This window comes from Chamaea fasciata, unplaced genomic scaffold, assembly GCF_029207755.1.
Source record: "Chamaea fasciata isolate MVZ Bird 193981 ecotype frontalis unplaced genomic scaffold, bChaFas1.0.hap1 SCAF_10, whole genome shotgun sequence".
Classification (NCBI taxonomy): Eukaryota; Metazoa; Chordata; class Aves; order Passeriformes; family Sylviidae; genus Chamaea; species Chamaea fasciata.
The window spans coordinates 5,425,666-5,446,090 of NW_027094095.1; the positions used below are offsets into that span (position 1 = coordinate 5,425,666).

Genomic DNA, 20,425 nt, shown 5'->3' on the forward strand with positions numbered 1-20,425 from the left:
TTGCTACAAAAAACCCCAGATGCACACAGGCTACATTAAGAATATGTTAAAAATTTGGCATTTTTCTAATGAGTCAGTATTTCAACGATGCTATCTGAAAGAAGGATCAGACTAACAAGGCTGCAGGGCAAAAATGAAGACATGAAGAAACCAATCACACGTATATTAACTAAGGCAGCTGCCAAAGCTTCCTTAAAATGCTTAATTGGACACTTAAACTAGGGTAAAATTTAAGTGACCAGGTTCACTGAACAGAATCTGTACAATTTCAGGCATGACAGATGCTGTGCATCTTCTTTCTATCCCATTGTCAGTCTGCTTTCTAACTGTGTACCTTCAAACTCCAACACTGGTGATCAGATCTTGCTGAACTTCCACACGGAGTTTTATTTTTCCACTTGAGAAAAATCTTTGAGTACAATAACAAAGGAATTCCTTTACACTCTCTGTTTCTCACTTCAGCATCACCCTGTGAACTTCAGCCTGCTGACAATATTAATATCAGTGTTACTAAAGGCTTAGAATCTGCAAGAGGAAAGACAGCCCTTTTTTTTTTTTCTTTGGATGTGTTTGGAGTAAATGAGGAAGAAGCTGAAATATTACAAGTTGAAACCAAGGACAGAAAAAGCACAGAATGAGTATGTGTTGCACAGCTTAAAATAAGCAAAAAAATATTGCTTCCTGATGGTCAACCTTCAAATCCAAGGAGAAGGAGGAAAAAAAAAAAAAAAAAGAGAGAGGAAAAAAAAGTCTTGTTCCAACAGGAAATGAAGGTCAAAACCACTGATATCAACAGCTTAACGTTTGAGATGGGGAAAAATAAACATATTGTTATTGATGTTCAGAGGGACAGGGTCAACAGGCAGCAGCAGTTTCCTACACCACTTGTTAGAAACATGGCAAGTTTAAAAGGCCATCATATTTGTATGTATTTATGCCTTCACTGATTTTACAGGACAACATTGCAACCAAACTATAATGGAAAAACAATGAACAGCACAGGCTTAGCAAAACAACCTTCTAAACCTGTTCTCATCACATCTCTTGATTTAATAGTTGGCGTGACATGTCAGAAGTAAACGAGTTTCGTGTAATTATCCTGTCTCCCGCTTGATCTCTGTCTTCCTCAAACACTTTTAAAAAAAGCAAAACATTGCTTAAAATACAAGTGCAAGAAGCATTTCATCTTAACAGCAAAACCTGTTTCTTCTGGTCTTATCCTGAGAGGTGATTTTACTCCTATCTTCCATCTTTAGTACTTGTATCCACGTTGAGGTTGAAACACTATCAAAGTGTGCAGCAGGTCACAGGCTTGAGCAGTGCTATTTTCTTCCTCCTTTTTTCCAAAAGTTTCTTAGAAACCATTTCTTCCTGCAGCAACGAATCTGTTCCTCTGCACCAGACTGGAATGCCAAAGCCTCTTTGTTTACTCCCTCATTTGCAAACAATCCCCAACCCCCATTTTTAAAACAGCGCAGTTCTAAGAGTACTCAATTTCTTAATAAGCTGTCACTGGAAAAGCCTCAAGACAGCAACAATGCTGACACTTTCCAGCAACCGGGTAGTTTCAAAAAAGAAAAAGAATAAAATCAAACAATATCTAGACTTTGCTGTCTATCCTCAGTACTAAAGGATGTAATCACTTCAAAAGTGTCATAGATTTTATCCATGCTTTATTTCTGTTACAGAGGTTTTGATAGGAGGTTTTGACAATTATTATATTATTCTTGTGCTGCTTTCTTAGGTCAGTAAATTTAACTAGTGCATTTAATGTATCTTTAAAAATAGGTGTCCCACCCCCAAAGCCCAAACTGCAGGGGCAAGCAAAAAAGGGGAGGTGAGGGGGAAGCATGTGCAGAAAAGGGACAGGTTAGAATAATCAGCTTTACACACCAGACTTGCTGATTATGCCACTTTAGCTGGGGGATTTTTTTTTTTTTTTAATTTCAAATGCTTGTCTAGCCTTCCCATACACAGCTTTCAGATCTCCTAACTGGCATGCTGCAGCTCTTCTACTTGCTGACAATGAGCTTGGGAGAGTGGGAGACAGAAGAAATGCTCAAGGCACAAGGACAGATATTCAAAGCTACTGATGGGAAACAAACCAGCAAAGCAGGAGCTTTGGAGTAACCATGGACAACATACAGAATATGGGATTGTTATAGAAACGGAGCCAGGACAGGTCTTAGATGCAAATGAGGAATCCCAGAGGATATATGTTATGACCATGCCTAGATCAGTATGATATTTTTTGGCATTTCTGGCGCTGCTCCTGAGCTGCGAGTGAAGAAAAGCAATATCAGAATGCTGAGCTGCAAGACTCAAGCCTGTGTGGTGCAACAGCCTGAAACTCCACCAGCTTCAATAAGCTGGAAGTAGTCTTGAGTTATAAAATCATAGAACGGTTTGGGCTGGAAGGGACCTCAAAGATCATTCACTTCCAGCCCCTTGCCACCAGCAGGGATACCTTCCACTATCCCAGGCTGCTCCAAGCTGTGTCCAACCTGGACATTTCCAGGGATGGAGCAGACACAGCTTCTCTGGGCAACCTATGCCCGGGCCTCTCCACCCTCACAGACAAGTATTCCTTCCTAATATCCAGTTCAAATCTACTGTCTGTTTGTTTGAGCCCAGGTCTCCTTGTCCTATCATTCCATGCTCCATAAATAAGTCTCTCGGTCTGTCTCGTGGGCTCCTTTCAGGTCCTGAAAGGCCACAATGAGGTCACCCCAAAGCCCTCCCTTTTCCAGACTGAACAATCCCAACTCTCTCAGTCTTTCCTCACAGCAGAAGTGCTCCATCCCCCTGATCATCATGGTGCCTCCTCTGGAATTGCTCCAACAGGTCCTGCGTTGGAACCCTAGAGCAGGAGGCAGCTCTGCACCGATCCCTAATCCCAACAAATCTCTGCCATTTAACAGTGCCCTACTCCTATTTTCTAGATTCCCTCAAACTTTCAGCCACAGCATCAGCAGAACACGAGGCTTTACTTCTTACTGTCAGCAAGTAACACGCATACCAAACCAAATGCTGCAGCACCAGCCTCGCTGTTCAAGGTGTTGGATGTTTGCTACAGCAAATTGTTTTCTAGACAGTTGAAAGATTTAAATAGAATATGACATGACTTCTTTGCATTGACTACCAAATAAAATTACAAATTCAAAGATCTCAAAACTCCCCGAGTGTTTTCTGGGAACACTCCAAATGCACTGAGAGAAGCTGCTGAAGCAGCATAACCTGGAACATGAAATTATAGTGGAAATACCTATAAGCATTCTTGTAAACAGATTATGCATGGATGATTGGGATAAAGGCTGCTGTGAAAGACCAGATAACCTACTGAAATATTCAGCTGCTGATGATATGAGGGAAGCAAAGGATATTATTAAAATGTTTATTATGGTAATCACAGAAATTAATTTGAAAAAATCAGCTCCCACTATACAAGCCTCATAATGAGCTTATAGCCTAAACACTGATGCCTTGTCAGATTAAGCAGACTTTCTTCCTTTGTATTTTTTGATGTGATATAGCTACATGCTGGGTTTTTTCTTTAAAAGAGATCTTCAATACACTATTACCAGAGAAATAGGGCTGAAAGACAGAAGTGTCAGCCTTTGAAAGGCAACAGGATTTAAAAATTAACTGAGGGGGAAAAAATGTCCTGTTATCTGTTAATATGAGACCTTTTAAATTTTTTTTAAGCAAGTTAATGTCATTTTACAGTTCAGAACTTGGTTTACAGAGATAACAGGATTTACATGATCATGACAATTTTTAAAATACCCCATCACTGTTACTAAATTTTACTTGTCCCGCAGACAAGTCAAAGCGATTTTCTACCTGTCAGAGATGATAAATCAGTTGTCGGGTGACACTGACAGGGGGATTTGTCCAATCTCCCATGAAGAACTCCGGTCTCTGCTTTCAGGCTGCCTGGGAACTCCTGAGAGTGCAGTAACACAATTGATTAAGAGATGGACTAGGAAGAGTTTGGATTTTTAGGGCTGCTGCCCCTTTCGCCAGCTTCCCTGGTATTTTTCTTTCGACTTTACCATCCAAGTGGGTGCACAGCATCAAGCTGCTGCTGGGTTTTATTCTAGCACTTCACCCACAGAATTCCAGTTAAAAGTAGAACAGTTTAAAAAAACCCCTCCACACCCCACACCGCATTTGAAAATACATTATTTGGCTTATAAATAACAATTTCTCTTTTCTTCAAGACAAAGGCACACCTTCAGAAAGATAAGAATCAACCCCCTTTTTTTCTATCCATTCCGTTTGCCCCTGTGTAAGTCACTCAAAAGAAACAACTGGAATTTGAGTGAGAGCAAAGAAGCTATGGCAGAGATGTGTGAATGGAAATTCATACCTGCTGTGTACCAGCCACAAAAAATATCCATTGACTAAGAGTAAAGGTGGAAATGCTCTACTGAAATACTTCATGTACTGACATTAAACAAGTTTGACAAGACAATTGAGGCAAATTGTTCCCTTTTTAGCCCTTTCTTCAAAAAAGAAATGAGAATGGTGTTAATATTCTGTTTGGCCTGCACTTCTAAAAGGGGTAAAACTTTGCTTAGGAGCCATGGCGGGTGTAGCAGAGAGGCTAATTTGGAAAAATAGCAAGCTACAGATAGCATACAAGAAATTAGAAAATGCAGAAGAGGAAATTTTTTTCCTAGTACCCTTGGGAGTCACACCCCTCGGGCACTGGGGCTCTCCAGTGGTGATCCTTCAGTGCTCTGCAGAGACTTTCCTGATGCAAAGACCAGACAAATACAAGTGGAAGTTGACACTGGTCCAGCAGATAAGAAAATTTGGGAAGCCTCAAAGTGAAGCCCAGAGGTAACATTTCAAATGGAAACATCCTCGCAGGCAAGGGAGTCTGTCTGTGAGGCCTCTCCAGGAACCATTAAGCATCAGCTCATCTTTCAGATCTTTCCTACAGACCTTGGAGCTGAGTTTGCTCTCTAAGGCTTGCTCTGCTCCATCTCCAGGACACTGCAGGCATGGCTTCCCTGGGATTGCACATAACTCTGCTGGTTTTGGCATGTTATTCCATTGCCCTGAAGTTCAAAGAACCAGGAGAAGCAGCAAGGAATTTCCATCTCGCACACAAAATCTGAGCTACTTCCCAACTAAAAAAGACAAATCCCTACTCACGAGCCTGTTCACTGGAACACCTGAAAAGAGTAGGGTTAATTTTATTTTCTGTCAGCAAGAAATGCCAAAGAATTTGCAGGTTTCAGATGGAGCACTGGTTTGGCTGTGTCCTAAGATAACATCTGTACTGTCCTCTAAATACCCACATTAAATCCTCAAGCTTAAGGACTTTTTTATATCATTTTGACAGAAAGGCTGTTCATCCACACTCCTGAGCTGTCGTAAAGCAGGTCGTCTTCCTGCATGTTATGCTCAACATTACAGTAAGTGGGGAGAAAGACTTTTCTAGCCACTGACAAATCCTGAACAAATTGCCTGGCAGCAGCACTCAGTTCCCTGTATTCCCATTTATCCAGGGGCTGAGTCAGAGCTGTCTTCCCCCACTGTAAGGAGGCAGTGTGGAAATGATGACAATCCGTTTTAGAGGCTACAAGATGAACTAAGACCTTTGGTATTAGTGTAATGCAGACACAACTCTAATTCTAATAAAGTCATTTATTGGAGCTGCTAAGTGCAGCTGCTCTTGCCTCACTGTGCTATGAGCAGCAAGAGTGAAGCTGAGGGGTGAGGAAACGAAACCAAGGGGGAAAATGAAATAAATCATTTGGAAAACAGCTGGACAGTAAAATGGCCAGCCCTTAGGCTGGAGAGCTACTCTAGATTTACATTACCATGAAGATGAATCTAATTGCCATCTGGGTAAGCAAGACACATTTTAAGAGACACGTGTCTTTTAAAATTAATCTGCAGTTAGTTCTAAAGATAAGCTGTAACTCGAATAATATTCTTGCAAGAGAATCCAGATCAGAGTTGCTAAGTGTCTTTAGAGGCAAGAAGTTTTTTCCTTGGAAGTCCTGGGATTCCCTGAGAAAAAAATTCTGAGGCTTTCTTCCTTGCTGTCCTGGGGTGACTTTATGATGTTTGTATACCCAATTATCTGTTCTGTTTATGCTGAATTTGCTGACACTTGCATGAATAATTTATGTGCTTTGGTATTCACAGTATTAGAGAGACACAATTATGAACAGGAGATAACTCTTCAATTTTAAAAGTTGTTCCTAATTCACGCTTCATTTGTACTACTGCAGAGAAAAGAGAATCATACTATCCACTCTCCCTCTTTCTGCTGTCATAGGAAAATTGTGCAAAGCACAGAGCCAGCCAATATCTCTTTTAATGCTAAACCAACAGCATTCAGATTGCAATATTCAAATTCAGAGTTTCAAGGAAAAAAAAAAGTGAAAAAAACCACAGAGGAATAATACCCATGGTGGCTCATCAGAATATTAAGGAGATTGCAGATTGTCAAAGCTCTGGAATCAGATGCTGACAATTCAGAGCTCCTGCCCAGCTCAGCATCCAAGTAACAAATGCATCTGCATGTGTTGGGGAATAGATATGCATTCACTGTTTCCTATATGTTGATGAAGGGAAAGTTTAAAAAAAAAACCAAACAAACAAATTATGAAACTCAGTAGCTATCCCTCATGGGTGCCAATGTTTCACTTGCTTTGCTGGATATTTCAACGAGAGAAAAAGAACATCCTAAAAAGCTGCAAACCACTAACAGCTTTCACATGCCATGCCTCTGGACCAGCATGGCCTCTTGTACCAAGTTTGCTTCCAACAAAAACAGCACTACCCCACTTTCACCCCGCATCCTGCTGGCGAGAAACATGGAGAAATAGATGCTGTACCCAGAAAACCACTGGGTTGCTCCAGCTGGCACTCCCACACTTGGTGAATTCTGCATTTTCTCCCCAATCACACGCAGCTCCTTTAACCTCAGAGCCCTGGTAACGCTCAGCACAATGCCAGAGGTTGCTTTTTGAGGCAAATTATTCCATTGCAGCTACTTTCAGCTGTATTTTTAGCCCCCAGACTCTTCCAGCATGCCATTTACCAGCATAATTCCACCTCATGTTTTTACCAGCACACAAGCCCACAGCTGGTCAGACACAAGACAACAAGGGAGGCAATGAGGATTCTGACAGTGAGGATTCTGACTTACAACAGTGAGCTCCAAGAACATGTTTCTCCTCCAATACCTGCAGCACTGGTGAACATCTCTTGTAGTTCAAGTTCTCCATTCACCTTCTGGTAAAGGTTTTCCTAAGAGGGTTAAGGGCACTGTGCACCCAACCCCAAAAGAGATTCAACAAGTTCAACTCCAGACCCCAATGGGAGCTGAACGTCACCTTTGTTGAAATTCCTTTGACATTGACACACACAAAAACAATTTCCCTCATGGTCTGAACTGCTGTTCCAAGCAAAAACTGTGCAGTTAAAATTAACAGCATGCTCATTTTATAACAGAGACGCACACACACAAAGCTGGCAACTCTTTGCTGGAAACCAAAAAGCCACCTAGGTTCCAGAAAAAGGACTGGGGTAGGTTTTTCTTTTGGGTAACCAGTGTTTATACCAACTTGACACCCAAGTGAAATGAAACAACCAGTTTTACGAGATGATGATTACAAATGCTGCATCCTCTTGGCGAAATTACAGGAGTGAATTATTTTTCTCCAATGAGGTATTAATCCCCCCATAAGACTTAGCTAAAGGTTATGTATCTGCTGCAGACTGCACATCTGCATCACACTAACTGTTTTTGATGTGTCCCCACAAAGAAATAAACACACACCTCCTGCCCCAGATAAAAAGCAAAGGCACCACTAATAGCAGAGAGATACAGCTCAGCCTCAAACTGAATCACCACCAGTGGAAACTACAGAAAAACCACAAGGAGCAACAACAAATGAAGGACACCTCAGATGAGTAAAAGGAATAAGAACTGGGATGTTGCTTCCTTCAGCTGTACAAGTGCTTAAGTAATAAGCACATGACACACTGCAGGCCACTGCAAGGACAAGAGGCCAACACAATGCCCTAAGAATCACAGGGCCGGCCAGTTCCATCACGAGTAATGTGAGCTCCAAGGAAACACAGGCATTTCCTTCCCTAATTCTCCAAACACCCAGCTCCAGGGTCTCAAAATGGTCAGCAAAAGAACCCAGTAAGGAAAGAACCCAAGAGTCAGTCACATCATCTGCCCTGGGTGTAAGCAGAAGGCCACTCGGGCTGGTCCAAGTTTTCATCTACTAGAATTAAAAACTGGTTAGTGAGCTTCCAGCATTTCTCATGGAAGGCACTTCCTTTTGAAAGGGAATGAAAAAAAACAACCTTAAAGCAGTGTAAATAGGTCACAAAGAAGCCACATCAATGAAGTCTGGAAACAAAACAGGGAGGGATACTGTGTCAGCTATAGAACTGAGTGGATATTATAAATGGAAATCAGAACTACAGCTAGAACATCTCAACTGGAAAACTGATGAAACAGATTAAATACACTCCAAGTTATACACTACAGCTTTTCCTCTGTAAGTCTCCTGCAAAGCTACTCTAAGTTTTAAACTTAATTGAATGCTTTTTAGACTAAATTCGTGATAACCCTTCTGAACTCCATCAACAATAATAGCAGTCTTGACAGCAAAGATTTATGATGCTGGGTATCAACCTCCCAACACCCCTCTGTCACCACAGCTTTCATTTGAGATTCATCCCAAGGTATTTTTAAAGCCATCCAGGTAGAAATTGATCTGCAAACAGATGTGGTGGTTATGTTTTACAGTGGGATGGATGTGTCAGCCAAGAGATCTCATGGCCTGGCCAGCAGATACCTGTGGTAATCCCACAGAGATGGCTGTAAAAGGTCATCAGACTGAACACACAGAAACTAGGGCCCAGCAGTCCACTCTCACCTTTTTTCCCCCCAGAATTAAGTAAAACATCAAAGCTAGTGTAACCTGTAGTCAGAGCAAGTATTTTCTCAGCACGGAAGAAGCAGGTTGATTTAATTCTTGGCACCTGTTTATAGGAACATCTACCTGCTCATAGGGGAAACTACCTTAACTCCTACCAGAGCACTTGCTGTGTCCCAGGCTGTCTGGTTTCCAACCCATTCTGAGAAGTCATTTGGACCACTGCAAGAAAAAGTTACTGTCTCTCAATACTAACAGCTATTGCTCTTCAAATTATTCATAAAGACAGGGATTAAAATCTATTTTTATAAAAATGTGTAAGACAAAATATAGGATTAAGGAGAAAGCCTCCTTCCAGTTGCTTTTGTCTAATTCACAGTTGCTTACTGGCTGGCATATGCAATAATTACAGATGACCAGCATTATATCACTATTCTATATAAGCAGCAAGTTAAAGGTGCCAGGAGAGCCATTAAACCCAAATTACCAAAAACGTACAATTTGAGATAACTGGGCAAACACCCTGCTGAAGTTAGGATCCAGATAAATTTGAGACATGATGATTCAGGTGAATGCTGCTCTTACAGGAAACATGTATTTATCATTGACAGACATACTGCATTTTTAGACAGTTTTGTATCTTCACCCTTTTCTGGTTTTTAACACAGAAAAAGCAATGTAGTCTGATAAAATAAAACAGCAGAAAGCAAGCTGTGCCAGAATTGCAAAGATTAATGCCTTTCTTTCCACACAGGTTTTTAACTATTATTACTGCATTCCTCTCAACTTTTTTTCCAGCAAAATTTCAGACATATTTTGACTTTTACAACACACAAATTCCCCATTTCCAGCACTGGTCTGGAATAAAAACTATATTTGTTTCCTTCTTATCATCTTGCCTTTTATCCCACACATTCATCATTTCTGCAAACAGAGGCTGTTTACTTCACATTCCTGACTTCCCTATTAGTAAGTCCCAAAAAAAAAAAAAAAAAAAAAAAGAAAAAAAAGAAAGAAAAAAAAAGAAATTAGAGCGGAAAATGCTTAACTTCTGTCTGTAAAGCTTGTCTGGGCTGACAAAAAAAAAAAAAAAAAGAGGCTTTCTTCCTAATTTGATTTAATGGTTATAATGATTTAATGGCTATAAATTGAGAAATTAGCGACCACTGGAATCAAAATGAGGAGAGCTGAATTGGAAATGGCCTCAATTCACAGTGCTCTGACAGTACTTACAGAATTGGATGTGAGCAACTACAGGAGCTTCTTTAAGCAGAGGAGTCGTCAGCCAAGGGTATGTGAAAACTAACTGACATAAATATTTATGGCAAGACCATAAAACTTTTTTTGCTACTTCACTATACGGGATGTAAAACTCATTATCTCTAGGGAGTTGAGGCTTTTTGAAAACTTCAGTGAGCAAGGCCTTAGCTAATGGAAGGAGTTAAGGAAGGACCCCATGAAATCCATTCAACAGGGTAATCAATCAGCCCACACCTCAATGACATCCTAAGCAAGTGCTTCCAGAGAGCAAGAGAGAAAGGGACCCCATAAACCAATGCCATTTAGAAGATAAATCGTCTCAAACCAGGTTTAGAAGGATGTTGGTTTCTTTCCTGACTTCTTATTTTCCAGGATACCTATTAACTACCCACTATCCTGAACAACAACAAAAAAAGGACAATAATTACAGAAACATACCTCAAAATAGGAAATACTTAGTATTATTTGACGAGGAAGTCTAATGATTTCCTAGCAAGTGTTAGGGAAAAAAAACCACATTGTGTTCTTGGTGCGTGATGTACGTGTTCCAGTATACTTAAGCAAGTAGGAAACACAGCAAAGGCAGCAGCTTGTCTGTACGGCTTGAGGTACAACCTCATAATGTAAATAAACACCTTTTCAGGAAGCATTTTGTCTCCTCTTCTTTCCCAGAGCCTGCACTGCACTGAACTCCTAAGATAAAATACCTGACTAACATGGAAAACCACTATGATCAGTCAAGGGTTGGCAAAGCCAACCAAACTTGTGTTACACACTGGCATCAGGTCCCAAATGCCACGGGAAGGATGCCGGAGCTCAAAGTGGTTTAACCATTGTTCTACGGTTTTCCAGTTTTGATCTGTGATGCATTTTCTTCCCCCAGTCGGCAGTGAAGAGTGACCTATCTGAAATTAATGATTTAGGCACCACCCAGCCCTGCTGACAAGTTATGAAAAGCTAATGAGTGCTGGCTAGCCAACACCTTCATACCAGTGGTCCAGCCTGCTATCACTGTAATGAGACAAGTTCATTCCATTGTGAAGGTCGACAAAACTTTACCTTTGGCTTTGTGGGGAGTAAAAAAACCCAAATAAATAAAAGGAGCAAGCAGATGTAATCACCTGAATGAAAGTCCCCCTCTGTGAGAGCATCTCTCCCTGCTGACCTACAGATCTGACAGCTAATAGGGTATTTGAGAGGATTATTAATAGTGACAGAGGATCCAGGTAAAGCAGCAGGCTTAGAGGCACCCCAAACACAAAGCAGTGCAACCCAAGGCATACAAGGAAAGCAGTGAAGGTTTCTCAGGAGATCTGGTTTCTGTTGCCAAGTTTCTTGCATGTCCTTGGACAAGTTATCTGACCTATTTGTGCCTCATTTCCTCACCTTCTCAGCTCAGAGCAGCCCTCTCAAATAAAACCATGAATGCTTTGGATGCACTCCCACAGCAAGGCAATGAATGGTGCAAGTAAGTGAAACTGATCCTTCCTCCTTTAACCCTGATGGATTTGTTAATAAAGCGGTCACCATTTGTCAAGACAAAATGGAACAGAGAACTGAAGCAAAGTGACCGTTTAATTTCTAAATGAGATTCAAGGACTGCATTCAGCCCTCCCAGCCACTGCTGCTCTGCACACATTTTCCTGGAACCCTCAGAGCACACACAGTGCTGAGTAGCGCAGCATCTGTCCCCTATCTTGTTGAGACCAGTATCAGTGCACTAAAGAGTCAGCTAAATGAGGGTGTGAATTACCTCTGCTTATCTCAAGCCAATCCACTGACTCAAGTAATGAGATCCTGAAAAAAGCAAACAGGGTTTTAACTCTGTCATGCAAGTATCAAACGTGGAGTAGAAATCTCTCCAGAAGTGCCAAACCCACCTGTATTTCCTCCAAGCCCTCACTAGCAAAGGATGATGCATATCCCAAGAGCAGAAATGGTTACACTGCTATATTCCATGTAGTAACTTCGAGTTCCCCTCTGAGGGATCTCCAAAGAAGTGGATGCGTCATGAATTTCCAGGCTTTCCAACTTACTCAGCCTAGCCCTGAAGACTGTTATTCCAGAGCTGAGGAACATCAGAGCTCTCTCAGGAGACAGTGGAGCTGTTGCTGGTGCAGTTTGGCTCACTGCCATCCAGTGCCTGTCCAACACACCCTGCTGCTTTAAGTTTCCTCCCTTTCCCAACATAAAACATCCTCTCCTGAAGCCCTAGAAGGCGGTAGTGGGCATCCAGCGCTTGTTACATCATGTTATGTGGATACAATGGACACAGAATGTTTATTCCTAGGAAGTTTTGTCTCCCTGTTGGAAATTTCAAGTCAAAATCCAAGTAATCTTCCTCTTTTTTAATACCCTGCCTCCCAGTACCTTGCATCAGTTGCCTGTTACCAGAGTTAAGAGAGCTTTCTCAGATTGAACGCTACAGTATCTATGGTCTACCTGAAGGAATTTTCCATGCTCTTTTCACGCCATCCAGATTGAGAACAAGACCGAGGTGAAGAGGTTCTGCTGAATCTCTTGGACTGTTACTGTGAAAGCCTAACACTGGCAGGGATTAAGTCTGAGATCACTTTTAGTCACAGATTCCTCAACACTTCTCTTCCTCTCATCACAGTACCGATTTCCATTCCCACACCTCCTTGGAAGCCAGGACTGAATACACACAAACCCCTCCCAGCCCCTGATACTCCACCGTGTAATCCTCCATCCACTTTCAAACACATTTGCCATTTTTCATGTTTGCTATATCCTTTATTCTCTGGTCCTGGCTACAAATTCCAAAAGACAAGCAAAGCAGCCTCTGTCTATACGGCACCAAGCTCATCTACAGTGCAGCACTGTGTAAATAAAATGAATTATCTTAAGACAGAAAAAACCGGGGCATTTTCAATTAAACCATTAACATCCAAGAATGCAGACACAGCGCTAGGGGAAGAAAAAAGGTGCCTGCAAGTTTTAATCAAGCCAGAAACTCACAGAAGCATACGCATTCTTATGCAAATTCACACCAGACGCATCGCACATCTGCTGAAATGGGTGTCGTTTTCCCACAGTTTGCAGAATTAATGTGTTTAACTAAGTGCCTGCCAGTGCTTGCAGTGTAAGAGCTAATTTCTAATGGGGTATTCCCAGTTGGAAAAAAAAATATCCTTTTAGATAATAAAGGATCTAAATCCAGGACTTGGTTTTACATTTACTTAAGTGCAAAGACCCCTTAACCTCCAAGAGCTCATTACTTGCACTGCTCCAACTTGCTTTACAATTAAAAATAATCCTGACTCTTGGAGAAGAGCCTTTCTACATTTTTGTGACCTTTCAAAACCCTATTAAAGAGAATTAACAAACGTTATTCCCTCCTGATCACTTTTATAAAGGCTTTCTGAGATAGGAGGGTGTCAAAACACACAAAGGGCTTTGAGAGAATTTTACAAACCAAAACGCAGCAATATTTCTTTTCACTGGGTTACTTTCCTTGCAGATACAATTTGTATTTCCATGATTACTGTGTGTCTTCACAGAGGATTTCCAAAGAATTCAGATGAGAGCTTAACTTCTGACCCTGAGGCTAAAAAGGCATGTATGTCAGAAAATACTGAAGTCTCAGCTATTTTTTATAAAAATCTATAAATATCAAGTTAAAAGGAATCCATGATCTCACAATAAGTCAACAGGTCACAGTTATGCTCTTCTTATCTTCCCTTTTTTTTCCCCTATTGTTTAAAAATAGGAAACAGCACCACATGAAAATGTTCAGCCAGAGATAAATCGTGTGACTGAAATACAGGAGTCAGGAAACCAGTGTTTTAAAATAATGTCATCCTCATTTTCCCCAGCATACTCAAGTATTGTTGACGCCTCCAAATATTTAGGTGACTTAATAAATTAGTAACCTAGGCAACACTTGCAACAACACAGCCAGCTGAAGGAGTCCAGCTAAAAACTCCCGGAAAAAAAAATTTAAAACTTCCATTTAGGTATAAATTCCTGCCATTTATATATAAATTTAAGTGTTCCTTAAAAAGAGGAAAGGCAAACAGAGCAAATCAGCCTGTTAAAGGGCAAATCAGCCCTTTAGTGTCAAAGGGCTGATTTGCAATAAGATTTTGGAGTAAAGCAACCAAGGGGAAAACAGGCTGTGTCCAACCCTCAGCTCCACTCCAATTCACCTCTGCCAAGGAACAGGAGAATGAGCAGAGAGGATCAGTCATTCACCCCCTGCATGCTTGTAAGAATTCCCCCGGAGTCAAAATGGGCTATTAGAGGAGCTGTCATAGAGCAGGCATGAGCAGATCACCTGTAAGAGCACTTCCCTCATCTTTAGATATTCCCTGCTGCTGGCTGGCAAGGAAAAGCAGCATTTCAGCCCACAGCACCCGACTGTTCTTCATCTGTAGCAAACGCAGTCACTTAAAACCTTGGTTTTGATTAAACTCTGCCTTTTACAATGGGGCTCCGACTAAAATTCATTGTTACTTATCATCTCAACAAAACCAACAAAAGCTTTGTGCTGTCGGTATTCAACGTCTGTCCCTCATTTGGTACCTGAAGGCTACGATAAGGTCAAATATCACCACAGCAGGCATTGTCCAAATACTCAGGAAATGACATTTCCCGGCCCAACAAGGTTTATCTTCCAAACCTGCTTTTGCACCAACTTTCTGGGCGAGTTAAAAATAAGCCTATTGATCAGAAGGGAAAGAAATGCTGGTGAACACTGACCTTCTCTCCTCTCCTCTCCAACACAACACTGGCTGCACAGACGCCGTGCAGCTCTCCAGCTCCCTTTCAGCTTCCCAAGGGTCTCTGCTGCACCTTCACCTTATCTCCTGTTAAGTCCTTCCGAAAAGCATATGTTCTCCTGCAAGGAATTGCAGCTCCACACCCACTCAGAAAGGCAGCAGGATACAAACCCCAGGCCAGCTGACTCTCCCTGCACACGTCTCAAGGAGGAGAAACCCCTCAGTAACAGCAATCTCACCTATGAGATTGCCTCGCTGCCTGGCTACGAGGGGTTCATTTTTTTTTTTGGTTTTTACATTAACTACACCGTTCCCACCTCCCCCCTGTCAGACGGCCTCTAGAGTACTTTGTAACTGAGCTTCTGGAGATGAGCGATAAGGTTTGGAAGCGGAGAGGACGGGATCCCCCTCCACACCGTGCGTGTTTCGGGCACTCCGGCCAGGTCCTGCAACACCGCAATGGAGATGCCGCCACCTGGTGGGACCTGCCCGGGCTCGGGTGGAGGCCGGGGGGCGGCTCACACCCCCCATCCCCGCACGCACATCTCGCAAAAAAGCCGGCCAGCAGCATGAGCAGGGCTGGAAGGAAAGGATGTGCTGACAACAAGATGCTACTCGTTACCAAAGCCTGTTGGTACTCATCCAAAGCAAGATGGTTAGGCAACGGATCATCCTGGCGTTTTTAGATGTAACTGCAAACAGTGGAATAAAACAAGAATATAAAAAGAAAAGGTAGATATAAAAAGCTACTTACAAAGTCATAGCGAGGCAGGCTGTAAAAAACCAGAAACCCCTCAGAACAGTTAAAATCATTGATATAAAAGAGCTGAGCAAGGCAGTCAGCGAACTGCTGGAATGGAAAGCTCACAGAAACTGGGCTTTTGAACTGAATTTCACATGGTTAGGAGATGATTCTGCTCAGTGCCCAAGCCACAGGTATTTTTTAATCTCCACATGACACTATGTACACTACCGTGGCTTCAGTCCTGAGCATGAGTCGGGTATTTTCCGAGGGCCAATACTTAAAAGCCTGGAGCTCAGGTTTGAGGCAGCCAAGAGATGTTTCTGTCTGGTCGCACACAGGGTCTAGGGTTTTTTCTGGAGTTAGAGCCAGTGAAGCTGTGTCTGCAAACTGATATCCATGAAAAGGCATGGAGCACTTCTAGCCTATGCTTGAAGAGCCCTCTCCTTCTGCCAGGAGAAAGGGGGGCGAGGAGGGTCATTCATTCCAGCAGCGAGGAATGTCTCCAGACTGCCCGCAGGATTAGAGGACAAGGTGATGAAAGAGTCCACATCCTATCTGCACTCAAGTTTGTACAACTACCATCGTCTTTTAGCACTGCTGCTAAAAGAGAAGGACATTTCCTAGTCCTGATAAGGCCCCAGAGCAACAATGTCTGTTTGCAGGATGAGTACTCAAGAACAGACTCTTCCCTGTGCTATTTTTTACATATTTCAGCAACTCCCCTTTTGCAACTTTAGCACAGGAGCTTTTGCAGTGAGCTCAGAGCAGGCACATCATCAATGAATCTGACAATCCCACTACAGAAGTTTGCCACCTGTTTAGACACAGACTGTACATCAGGCAAAAACAGATTCTACCCCCATCACATGCAACATTTAACACCAATGCTGTGATGCTGGCTTTAGAATTCATTCCTGCAAAATCCATGGATGCCCAGTCAGCCACACCAGGCAATGTAATTGCTCTGTTTCCAGAGTTAGCAAAAAATGCTGTTCAGTCATTGCCCTGCCTCCTCCTCACAAAACCTGTTTCAAAGGGCGGAAAAAAGGACCTTGAAACATGGGTGGATGCTTTCAAAAGTCAGTTATCACTTTTAGAGAGAGGGAAAAAAAAATCATAGCATTAATCCAGGCAAGACACCTCCCTCCTCCTACCCCTTGCACACATGCCACGAGTCTGAATGGAAGCCCTCACCCAGAACACATGTCGATACATCTTTTACAGAAACATTAGTTGTATGTCAAAACCAGTTCTTGGAAACATCATCTAACAGCACTCACATGATTTGTGTTTCATGAGCAATTAAACCTATCACTCTGACAAGCAAATCTGCTGCTCCTGTCCACTATTCAAACATCAGGTTAGAGGAAACTAATTATATTTCAAACTCCGTCCATGGGTAAGGAAATCGTATTTCCATGATAATGTCCTGGCTAATTCACTTAAGCAGAAGCTGCTGAACCTCCAGAACGCAGAATGAAACAGCCACCCTTGGAACTAGTGCAGCTAAGGCAGGAAATGCAAAAATAGCCAGACTGTGATTTAGATCTTGTAGTGAAGTCAGACAAGACCTCAGTGTCACACTGAAATCACATCCCAGACATTGTAAAGTCCTACTGTATTCACATCACTGTCATTCTGCTGGCAAGCCGCAGAGACCAGCAATGATGGGACTTCACTGCTAAATTCTTTTCCCTGTGCTAACAGATGAAGGTTTACAGCCACTGCAACCAGACCAGCTCCCCTCATGGCAGTAATTACTTCTTTGGACAGAGAGAGAGTGGATGGCACACCACCGCCAAGTAGAGATGCACAGAAATAAACAGCTGTCTGTCTCTAAGTGGCTGCTGAGCTCTTTTGCTTTAAAATACACGTTTCCAAGGCTAGGGATGCTTTTCAGACAGTCACCTTTCATTTGGAATGACTCCCCTACACAGCAGTTCACGTTTACCGAGACAAGTGGAAAAGAAATGCAGTGACATCAAAAGCTCTGTTTCTTGCCACGCCAGAAAACGCTTCTCCACTTTTCATGTGCTCGATATTCCTTCCCTCCCCCAGCCATTCATGGTGAAATAATTAGTGTTAGTGTTCTCATTGTTTATCAGACAATACAGACAATAAGGCTAAGCTTTCTGCTCCTGTTTTCTTTCGCTATGCTGCTGTGGTTCCTCAAACAACTGTGCAAGGCTTTACTTTTAATCCTATGAATAACACTTGTCACTCATAGGTTTGTAACCCATATTTAGCTGTGCACAAACATGGCACAGTTTCAGCTTGATTCATTGTCCGCAAACTTCTCCAGATGTGCTCATGCAAGAAAAAAAAAAAAGGCTAATAAGCAGGAGGAAACAAACAAATACCAGCTAATCCGATTGCAGTTTCTTAGGGAAGGAGAGAAGACACTATCACATCAGATTCTTTATGAGGGAGAGGGATAATGAGTTGTTTTTAAACACAGACTAGGAATAATTAGTTATTGTCCTTGGGCTACGAGATGTATTTTTACGTACTTGAAGTGCATGCTGATTTTGAGAGCCTGTGAGCTAGCTGGGCCCTGTCACAGTGAATTTTCCCCCATTTATCTACACGTTAATGTCAAACTACAGGCACATCACAACGTATGACTTTATCAACAAGCAATGTTCCTCACTGTAGCTAATTTTGAAACCACATTCCTGCTTCCACTCATGGAAGATACAACCTTGGGTAACAATCAGATAGGCTGGTGCCAGACATCCTCTTCTTAAGTACATTCTCATTTTACCCTTAGAAAGTATTCTCAACAAACAAACAATCTGAAGACAAACTGCTTTCTTTGGAACTCCTCTCGACAACAGCACAGAGATATTTTTGCATAAGGCTGCACTTTATAGTCTCAGCTCTAGGCTGGGATTAACGAAAGCAAGGTAGGCAAGAAGCAGCAAGCTAAACACAGTGGAAACTACTAAAAATCCCAAACTTCTATTACAATTAATTGTGCTAAATATAACTCTGCTCATTGATGTACCAGACAGAAAGTAGACAGACAACCTCATCCCACTCCACCAGCTTTTCAAGCTTCCAAAATAAACACAAAGGTTTATTTGTGACCATGCTCTCTAGAAAACCTGCAGCCTGATCTTCCTCATTTGATATGCGTAAAGGCTCAGGCTAGTGCTACTCACAATAATTACCTGCCATCAGCCAAGAAATGCAGCAGAGTTCTTGCAGATAACTTATTCATGTCATCGTTGTGTTTCAGGAATAACACAACCAGTAAGGGATCAATGACATGGGTAACAGTGAGCATTTGCTTCTAGTTTTACAGGACAGGGAAAACCTGGAGAATCTTAATGGGATTCAGGACAGGGGAGGAAGACGAAAGGGACAATCACCAGCATGTTAAGAAGTACCAATAGAAAAGTGTTTTTACAGGTTCTCCATAATCATAGAAACATGGAATGGTTTGGGTTGGAAGCCTAAAGATGGTTTTGTTCCAACCTCCCTGCCATGGTCAGGGACACCCTCCACTAGACCAGGTTGCTCCAAGCTCCATCCAACCTGGCCTTGAACACTTCCAGGGAAGGGGCAACAGTAATAATGTCAGACAAAGGTAACATGTGCACACACCACAACCGGTGCCTTTTCCAGGCTGGACCATCAAATTTGTTACAGGAGGGAATACAAAATAATGCCTGCAGTGCTCTTCACTCTGAAACGTGGGAGTAATTATCCTTAGATTACCAAGACAAACAAGAGGGAGAGACAAGGAAAAGATAAAACAGAATTTCCACTACTTAGGTGCTGATGGAGAGATTAAATCCGACTGCACTTCAGCTGGGAGCCTAAACAAACCAGAGGCCCGGCCACATAAATCAAGCTAATTTTAAAAGGTTACATACCAGGGAGAGTTTGACAAAGAAGGGGAAACAACCCCGCGTCCTGCACTGCTGAAAATCTTAACATCCTTTCCATAAATTACAAAGGTGCCAATTTAACACAGACCAGTAAGTCTGGGGCGACGGGACCCACCGTATCAGCACCTCCCAGGCCTTTAGTAGCTCATTAATACTAATTAGACCCGGGAGTGCTCAGCCCTGCCGGCACCGGCATCCCGGGCACACATCCTGGGACTGCGGGCACACAAAAGCTTTGGACGCGAATCCCAACACCGGAGCATCCTGCACCTTGGGAGAGGGGAAGGCATGGCGCGGGGCAAACCCGGGGCTCCGGGAACGGGCCGGGGAGGGGGGACGCAAGGAGCCGCGGGGAATCGGGAGCTTCGGCAGCAGGGAGAAAAAGAAAGGGAGAGAGAAGTTGGGGCCGGGAAGTTTTCCGCCGCTCCCCGCCCCGGCGCCCCTCACCATAGACGCGGACCCAGCCCTGCTGCTGGCAGACCGACTCCCGCAGGACGCGGTCCAGCGCGCCGCCCGCCTCCAGCTCCTCCGAGCCCGGCTCCGCGAAGGGCTCCGCCGCCCATGCCGCCGGCTCCGCCGCCGCTCCCGCGGCCGCCTCCATGCTGCCGTGGGGACGAGGAGGCGCCGCCGCCGCCCGCGCTGCGCCCCGGCCCCGCTTCGCCTCAGTGCGGCTCCATCGCTCCCCCCCCGGCCCGCCCCTTCCCCGCCCTCCGCGTCAGCGCGGGCGGAGCCCCAGCGGCCCGGGCCTGAGGGAGCGGCGGCCGGTGGCGGGAGGCGCTGCCCCCGCTGCCCGCGGGGCTGCCCGCCGCCCTTTCCCCGGCCCCCGCCTCCCCGCGGGGCCTGCTGCGGCTGCCC

The 20,425-nt window shown here is 43.3% G+C and overlaps 1 protein-coding gene across 2 annotated transcripts in view; it reads right to left on the bottom strand.

The window, feature by feature from the left end:
- Positions 1 to 20,182, bottom strand: part of RASAL2 (RAS protein activator like 2) — a 160,219-nt gene extending 140,037 nt beyond the window's left edge. For both annotated transcript variants that reach the window (XM_066192158.1, XM_066192157.1), the window contains exon 1: positions 20,018 to 20,182. In XM_066192158.1, the coding sequence (XP_066048255.1) occupies positions 20,018 to 20,171 (154 nt within the window). In that variant the 5' untranslated portion in view covers positions 20,172 to 20,182. The remainder of the gene's footprint in view (positions 1 to 20,017) is intronic.
- Between the last annotated feature and the right edge of the window lie 243 nt (positions 20,183 to 20,425).